Consider the following 9712-nt stretch of genomic DNA (forward strand, 5'->3'; position numbering starts at 1 on the left):
ACCAGTCTTGTCTTTTATCCTACTGATGGATTTTCATTTAAGACAGAACATTTATATATATTGATTTACTCTTAAGAATGAAGAACATTTTGATAAGGGAAATGTTGTGACAGAGAATCTTTCCCCCTGGGTGTGGTTTTCCCAGTAGAGGAAAGTTGGGAATAAAGGAGTGGCCAAATAAAGAAGGAATGTATAAGGAGTACATAAAAGAGTGTGTGTGAATTCCTACTGTAGCTGTCTAGCTGTCACCTCAACAACACATCAACAACCGGTAATGTAACGTTTTATTCATTTATATATCTCTTATTTCTCCAGGTTAGTCCAGAAAATCTGTATTGTCCCATTGGTGAGTTTGACTTCTCTTTGACAAGGGAGCTTTAACCTTATTTTATTGTTTTACTGTTTTACTTTACTGTGTGTTGCATTTTTAAATGCACTTTAAATAAAGTTCGATTTGATCTATCTAGCTCCAGCTGTCTGGTATCATAGTTGATGAAACATGGAATATTAAAATACAATGTTGGCTGATCCCTGTCATAGACTTGCTGCTTCCCCCTCCAGAAGCTGGTACTTACTCTGCTCTGCAGCACGGCCAATTTAGTCCTGGGCTAAGGTTGGTGTTATGCACTTTAGAGTGTGAAAGTATTAAATGTTTCTTAGCTTTGCTGCAGTCTAAAATAGGTAATTTGCCAAACCAACATTTTGCAGTGTGAAAAGCCCTGGCTTATAGAGTGTATCTTCCACTAACCTACATTTTGGCTGAATAGGATCATTCATTGTATGATGATCCATCTACATTTTATATGAGACAGATTTGACATGTTCTGCATACTGCAGGTCTATGGGATGTTCAAAAGTAGGCCACTTACTGAGGGAAAGCTAGATTCAATCCGATCACCACTTTTCGGTGGTGATGGCTAGAAGGCATGCAGCTAATGTCAAAATGATGTCAAAAGTAGCATGTTTGAGTCACTTTGGTGAGAATTTTACAATTTTAGTTAACCCTAATTGTTTCCCTAACCTTAACCTAATTCTCCTAATTTGCAATGTTAATTATCCTAACCTGGCGTGTAAATTCTCCTAACCTGCTACGAAAAGTCGGTTGGTATGGCAACTGCTTGGCATTGGACCACAACGAGGAGCTACAGAACCTACAGAGGGAACATCCCTGGGGCCGAGCTCCCTACCATCCAGGACCGGTAGCCTGGCGGGTAGATGCGTTGGCCCAGTAACTGAATGGTTGGTGGATTGAATCCCCGAGCTGACAAGGAAAACATCTGTTGTGGTGTTCTGTCCCTGAACAAGGCAGTTAACCCATTGTTCCCCGGGCGCTGATGACGTAGCTGTCGATTATGTCAGCACCCGCACGTCACTGATTCAGAGGTGTTGGGTTGAACGTGGAAGACACATTACAGTTGAATGCATTCAGTTGTACAACTGACTAGGTATCCCCCTTTCCCACTATACCAGGCAGTGTCAGAGGAAGGCCCTACAAATAGTCAAATACTCCATCCACCCAAGTCATAGACTGTTCTCACTTCTGGCTGCAATGCTACCTCACGACAAGCGGTACAGATGCACCAAGTCTGGAACCAACAGGACCCTGAACAGCTTCTACCCCCAAGCCATAAGACTGATAAATAGTTGACCATATACCTATCTGCATTGACCCTTTTCGCACTCACTTTTTTTTTACTCATCACGCACTGTATGCTGCTGCTGCTGTCACTTTATTCATAGTTCTCCCTATGTAGCCTACATCTCTGCCTCAATTACCCCTGCACATGGACATGGTACTGGTACTGGTATGGTACTAGTAGCAAGTTATCGTTGCTCATTGTGCCTGCTTTTATTATGACCTGTTTTACTTTTCTATTGCGTCTATATTGTCTTTCTCTCTGCATAGTTGAGATGTCAGTAAGCATTTCACTGTTAGTCCACACCTGTTCACAAAGCATGTGACAAATTGCATTTGATTTGATTTGAAAGTCCCTTCTGCCATTAGCTGCATCCCATCTAGTCAAACCCCTTTTGGGCTATGCACCTTTTGAAGGTTCTGTCTAGAAGGGATACAGCTTTTGTCAGAACTGACTTTTCTTAGCAGGTTTTAGGAGAACTCACGCAGCAGGTGGGAAGAATTAACGTAGCAGGTTACTAGAATTAAATGAAGGTCAGGAAAATGGTTAGGTTTAGGGTTAGCTAAAAATGCACACAAAAAAAACGTTGACAATGGTTGTTTAAGATGGCGCCGACAGATACGACAGCTCTGCTTCTAGCTCCTAAGCAACTTTGCAGTATTTAGTTTTTTACAAGCACTTCTCTACACCCGCAATAACATCAGCTAATATGTGTATGTGAACAATAACATTTGATTTGACGTTAAATTGGACAAAAGCTGTATCCCATCTAGACATCAACCCACTTTTGAAGGCAATGTTTCTGTGTTCGCGGATTCTGCAATTGAAAATGAGTCCAGACGTAATCTAGGCCTAAGAACTTTTAGACATTATGGTTTGAACATTCCATTCTGAATGACAAAGAAAGAGATATGGAGAGCAGATGTGTTACACCGAATTGTTTCTTTTACTAGTGGGTACTTAGAGCATGTATGGTTTGGAGGCCTATTGCAGAGTCATCATGTATTGTCTATAAAGACCATGCACAACATACAGGCTATACAGACTGAGGGCAGGTAATCAGGTAATGATGTTATTAGTGAGTAGCTATCTGTACAATCTGCTGTGCTAAGAGAAGACAGTCACTTGTGTGACTGTGGCAGAATGATTACAGACAACAGATTCACAATTCCATACACATTCCTTACGAAGGGCTTTATTATGCATCATGTTCCATATGACATGGCCTTCTACCATCATACTCTGTGTATGAGTACTGAGTAGTGTGGGACTTGGTCTATAATAATCACGGGAGTGAGGTAATTCACTGGGGCCATCTAGTGGTCATCTCAGTATCAGCTGGTATAATCAGCAATGAAACTGGAGCAAATAAGTTCCTAAAGTGAAAATCTTCCTAACCTGTGATCCAACAGTGGTGAGTTGCTATAGTGATTTGTGTTTTGTTAGGGCTTCTAATGCTTCCGTTTCTGATGAAGATGAAAAAACGTAGTGATGCTGTTCTCTCTTTACTTACAGATACTATGGAAGTAAGTACCTACCCTCCTTCAACCTCTACACTGACAACTAGCAACTGAGAACTCAATGATAGGAACTTGCTCAATATTCTTGAAGTATTGTGTGGAAATTGTCTCTGTATGTGTCTCATTCTGTGTTATTTGTCTGTGTCTGTGAGTATGGGAGTGTGTGCAAATGTGTCGGTGCCAGTGTGCATGTACGAATGTGTGTATCTTTGACTGTATGTGTGTGTACTTATCTTGTCCCCCCCAGCTCTCTGATGCTCTGTGTGGCTGTCCGTCCTCTGGTTCTACCCCCCAGGGAAGCAACAGTATCTGGCCCAGTCAACAGCAACCAGGGGGTCCAGTCTGGCCGACACAGCCCAGCCAACAGCCCAGTCAACCCCAACCCCCATCCTGCTGGCCTGAGCAGCCCAGCATCCCCTGCTGGCCTGGTCCTCAATCATCCCAACCAGCCCCAGCTCAACCTCAGCCCATGCCTTGCTTTCCTGGGAACCCGAACACCCCCTGCTGGCCTGGGCAACAGCCAACCCAACAAGCCCCAGGTCCAGCCCAAAACTGGCCTGGGCCACAGCCATCACAACCATCCCCAGCTCCAGCCCAAAACTGGAACTGGCCTGGTCCTCAACCATCCAAACCATCCCCAGCTCCAGCCCAAAACTGGCCTGGTACTCAACCACAACATACCCATCCAGCCCCAACCCATCCCTGCCAGCCGTGCTGGCCTGGACCCCAGCCCCAGCCTTCCCAATTACAGCCCCAGCCTGCACCCCAGCCTTATCAACCTCCAGCCTCAATTCAAGCCCAGGCCCAGGGCCCCAGCCAGCCCAGTCCCCCAGTGTGGCCAGTCCCAGGCTTTAACCCAGGAGTTAACCCAGGGTCTGGATGGCCATTCGGACCTGGTCAGGACCCAGGTGTACAGTCTAGTTGGCCTGATCAGGACCCAGGTGGTTTCCCACCTGCTACACAGTGGAATCCGACACCAACTGGACAGGTGAGAGACAGGGAGGGAAGGAGCATCAGCAGATGGAGGAAAGGAATTGGCATAATCATTGTGTTGGTGTGAAGATAGCGCCATATCCTAAATGTCTGTGTGTTGTGTTGGTGTATAGAATGTGCCCTACAACCTGAACCTACAAAGAGGCATCTACGACAAGATGATGCTCACCATCATGGGCCAGGTCAAACCAAACGCTAAGCAGTGAGTTCATCAACTACCATAGTCTACTAGGGTCTTTGTTGTCTACTGGGATGAATACGATCCCTGAGATACCCAGTGGAAGCATTGGATGTACAGTACACATTACCAGTATGCTATTTGAATACAACTGATGTAATAAGTCATTTTACTATATTGAATGTCAGCTGCTTTCAATACATCACGATCCTGGAAGAGTGGGCCTATTAACCTGATTGATGACTGTAGTTTTTCACTATCTAATATCTTGACCTGTGTTTTTATCAATATGATCGATTAAACTGTTTTGATCCTAACTTGTTTAGGTTCACAGTGAACTTTCTGCGAGGTAATGACATCGCCTTCCACCTCAACTCTCGGTTCAATGAGGGGGGCAAGCAGGCAGTGGTGAGGAACCACAAGATGGGAGAGCACTGGGGGAAGGAGGAGAGGCACACACAGGGAGGCTTCCCCTTCATGGCCGGTCAGTCCTTCGAGGTCAGTGGGAATATTCTTTATAGCAGTGCAACTCTAACCTATACTGTACTGACTAACAACCTATACTGTACTGACTAACAACTCTAACCTATACTGTACTGACTAACAACCTATACTGTACTGACTAACAACCTATACTGTACTGACTAACAACTCTAACCTATATTGTACTGACTAACAACCTATACTGTACTGACTAACAACCTATACTGTACTAACAACCTATACTGTACTGACTAACAACTCTAACCTATACTGTACTGACTAACAACCTATACTGTACTGACTAACAACTCGAACCTATATTGTACTGACTAACAACCTATACTGTACTGACTAACAACCTATACTGTACTAACAACCTATACTGTACTGACTAACAACTCTAACCTATACTGTACTGACTAACAACCTATACAGTACTGACTAACAACTCTAACCTATACTGTACTGACTAACAACCTATACTGTACTGACTAACAACTCTAACCTATGCTGTACTGACTAAAAACCTATACTGTACTGACTAACAACTCTAACCTATACTGTACTGACTAACAACTCTAACCTATACTGTACTGACTAACAACCTATACTGTACTGACTAACAACCTATACTGTACTGACTAACAACTCTAACCTATACTGTACTGACTAACAACCTATACTGTACTGACTAACAACCTATACTGTACTAACAACCTATACTGTACTGACTAACAACTCTAACCTATACTGTACTGACTAACAACCTATATTGGTCTGACTAACAACCTATACTGTACTGACTAACAACCTATACTGTACTGACTAGCAACTCTAACCTATACTGTACTGACTAACAACTCTAACATATAATGTACTGACTAACAACCTATACTGTACTGACTAACAACTCTAACCTATACTGTACTGACTAACAACTCTAACCTATACTGTACTGACTAACAACCTATACTGTACTGACTAACAACCTATACTGTACTGACTAACAACTCTAACCTATACTGTACTGACTAACAACCTATACTGTACTGACTAACAACCTATACTGTACTAACAACCTATACTGTACTGACTAACAACTCTAACCTATGCTGTACTGACTAAAAACCTATACTGTACTGACTAACAACTCTAACCTATACTGTACTGACTAACAACTCTAACCTATACTGTACTGACTAACAACCTATACTGTACTGACCAACAACCTATACTGTACTGACTAACAACCTATACTGTACTGACTAACAACCTATACTGACTAACAACCTATACTGTACTAACAACCTATACTGTACTGACTAACAACTCTAACCTATACTGTACTGACTAACAACCTATATTGGTCTGACTAACAACCTATACTGTACTGACTAACAACCTATACTGTACTGACTAGCAACTCTAACCTATACTGTACTGACTAACAACCTATACTGTACTGACTAACTACTCTAACATATAATGTACTGACTAACAACCTATACTGTACTGACTAACAACTCTAACCTATACTGTACTGACTAACAACTCTAACCTATACTGTACTGACTAACAACCTATACTGTACTGACTAACAACCTATACTGTACTGACTAACAACTCTAACCTATACTGTACTGACTAACAACCTATACTGTACTGACTAACAACCTATACTGTACTAACAACCTATACTGTACTGACTAACAACTCTAACCTATACTGTACTGATTAACAACCTATATTGGTCTTACTAACAACCTATACTGTACTGACTAACAACCTATACTGTACTGACTAGCAACTCTAACCTATACTGTACTGACTAACAACCTATACTGTACTGACTAACAACTCTAACCTATAATGTACTGACTAACAACCTATACTGTACTGACTAACAACCTATACTGTACTGACTAACAACCTAAACTGTACTGACTAACAACTCTAACCTATACTGTACTGACTAACAACCTATACTGTACTGACTAACAACCTATATTGTACTGACTAACAACCTATACTTTACTGACTAACAACCTATACTGTACTGACTAACAACTCTAACCTATACTGTACTGACTAACAACCTATACTGCACTTACTAACAACTCTAACCTACACTGTACTGACTAACAACTCTAACCTATGCTGTACTGGCTAACAACCTATACTGTACTGACTAACAACCTATACTGTACTGACTAACAACTCTAACCTATGCTGTACTGATTAACAACTCTAACCTATACTGTACTGACTAACAACCTATACTGTACTGACTAACAACCTATACTGTACTGACTAACAACTCTAACCTATACTGTACTGACTAACAACCTATACTGTACTGACTAACAACCTATACTGTACTGACTAACAACCTATACTGTACTGACTAACAACTCTAACCTATACTGTACTGACTAACAACCTATACTGTACTGACTAACAACTCTAACCTGTACTGTACTGACTAACAACCTATACTGTACTGACTAACAACTCTAACCTATACTGTACTGACTAACAACCTATACTGTACTGACTAACAACTCTAACCTATACTGTTCTGACTAACAACTCTAACCTATATTGTACTAACTAACAACTCTAACCTATACTGTACTGACTAACAACCTATACTGTACTGACTAACAACCTATACTATACTGACTAACAACTCTAACCTATACTGTACTGACTAACAACCTGTACTGTACTGACTAACAACCTATATTGTACTGACTAACAACTCTAACCTATATTGTACTAACTAACAACTCTAACCTATACTGTACTGACTAACAACCTATACTGTACTGACTAACAACCTATACTGTACTGACTAACAACTCTAACCTATACTGTACTGACTAACAACCTATACTGTACTGACTAACAACCTATACTGTACTGACTAACAACTCTAACCTATACTGTACTGACTAACAACCTATACTGTACTGACTAACAACCTATACTGTACTGACTAACAACTCTCACCTATACTGTACTGACTAACAGCCTTTACTGTACTGACTAACAACTCTAACCTATACTGTACTGACTAACAACCTATACTGTACTGACTAACAACTCTAACCTATACTGTACTGACTAACAACCTATACTGTACTAACAACCTATACTGTACTGACTAACAACTCTAACCTATACTGTACTGACTAACAACCTATACTGTACTGACTAACAACCTATACTGTACTGACTAACAACTCTAACCTATACTGTACTGACTAACAACTATTATTAATGTTACCAATGGCCAGTTGTTTTTTTCATTATCTCTACTAGTAATGGTGAATACAGGGATAAAGTAGTTAAAGTGGGTTATAGATCAGCACTGTCGGATGTCCTCTACATCAAGCATTTGTATTTTTCTGATGAAAGCTTTTGTTGAGTCCATGTACAGTTGAGTGTCCGAGAGGTGGTCAGATGTAGCTTTCAGACTTTTACATAACCAGGTTATTTTGCAAAGACAATCTGGCCACCAGTGTTTGTCTGTCCTGCGTTTCAGATGAAGATTTTGGTTACGTCTGGCGAGTTTAAGGTGGCTGTGAACGGAACTCAGCTGTTTGAGTTTAAACACCGCATCAGAGAACTCAACCAGATCGATCGCATCAACATCCTCCATGATGTCATCCTCACCTCTGTCAACGTAGACACGATACCATGACAACCATACATATGACATCCCAATATTATACAACACTCAGCATAGGCTACATGCATAACATGGTATCAATCTGCAGTTAAAGTCTTTGCAACTTTTTTATGATAATGGTGATGATGATTAAGATGGTGATAATGGTGATGATGATTATGATGGTGATAATGGTGACGAGCTGCAAACATAATACTGCATTAATACCCACTAACTCCACAAAAAAACAATCATTTTGCAAATGTGTGTAATTTACAAGGTATGAAGGACTAAGAATTAAGCAATGCCATTTCGTTTAAATGTGTATAATATTTTATATCTATTTTCTGTTGAACATCTATGTAAATAAACATACTTTATGCTTATGATGTCTTCCTGACTCAAGGTATCAGTAGATACAGTGCATTACACTGATTCACTAAAGGTCTCCATATGAGGGCATTCAGTGCCCTACAAGGGTAGTAAATAACAAACATTTTATGAAATAAAACCATTAAATTGAATGAAGTTTTACACATTTTATTGTAGGGGGGTTGGGGGAGGGGTTGGGGGAGCGGGGAGCTACAGAGGGGTTGGGGGAGCGGGGAGCTACAGAGGGGTTGGGGGAGCGGGGAGCTACAGAGGGGTTGGGGGAGCGGGGAGCTACGGAGGGGTTGGGGGAGTGGGGAGCTACGGAGGGGTTGGGGGAGCGGGGAGCTACGGAGGGGTTGGGGGAGTGGGGAGCTACGGAGGGGTTGGGGGAGCGGGGAGCTACGGGTGGGGGGGTCATTGAGAAAGTAGAAATACACTGGCTAGATAGAAGTACAATGATTTCACTGCTTACTGTCAATTAAGAAGAATGTCAGTGTTAGACAGGTGTTCACAAATATCACCTCCAAGATCATGTGTCTTGTGAAGCTGTTGTACTCCTCCTCTGAGGCTAGGTTATTATTACCTACAGTAGTAGAATGTACTGTATGTGCTGTACTGAACATCACAGGTACTGAGCAACACCCTCTGTGGCCAGGTTCTGTGCACACTGGGACTTCTGTAGTCCAACTTTTCTTGGTTCAGAAAGGCTGGAGCTCTGTCCAGGGGACTTGACATCCTCCACAGGTGAGCCCCAAGAGGCCTCTTCTTCTGGGGGTGGGAGCGCAACACAGGGCCTCTCTCTGGAGTACACACCTCCAGCCTGACTCATGGAGGGAAGCTTAAACAATCCATTGTT

General features: G+C 41.8%; 1 protein-coding gene across 1 annotated transcript; it reads left to right on the plus strand.

Annotated features, from left to right (window-relative positions):
- Window positions 1-241: 241 nt before the first annotated feature.
- Window positions 242-8870, plus strand: LOC110522451 (galectin-3). Its single transcript, XM_021600852.2, has 6 exons — window positions 242-271; window positions 3153-3163; window positions 3453-4145; window positions 4264-4352; window positions 4655-4826; window positions 8359-8870. Exons 2-6 carry the CDS (start codon window positions 3158-3160, stop codon window positions 8515-8517), a joined length of 1119 nt encoding a protein of 372 aa, XP_021456527.2. The 5' UTR covers window positions 242-271; window positions 3153-3157; the 3' UTR covers window positions 8518-8870.
- The last annotated feature ends 842 nt before the right edge of the window (window positions 8871-9712 follow it).

Source organism: Oncorhynchus mykiss, chromosome 4 (assembly GCF_013265735.2).
Source record: "Oncorhynchus mykiss isolate Arlee chromosome 4, USDA_OmykA_1.1, whole genome shotgun sequence".
Lineage (NCBI taxonomy): Eukaryota > Metazoa > Chordata > Actinopteri > Salmoniformes > Salmonidae > Oncorhynchus > Oncorhynchus mykiss.

What these genes read in the sequence shown, in the direction of transcription:
- LOC110522451 (XM_021600852.2), top strand. An exon ending in ATCCGACACCAACTGGACAG is followed by an intron (nt 4,146 to 4,263) that starts GTGAGAGACAGG and finishes GTTGGTGTATAG; the next exon opens with AATGTGCCCTACAACCTGAA. An exon ending in TGGCCGGTCAGTCCTTCGAG is followed by an intron (nt 4,827 to 8,358) that starts GTCAGTGGGAAT and finishes CCTGCGTTTCAG; the next exon opens with ATGAAGATTTTGGTTACGTC.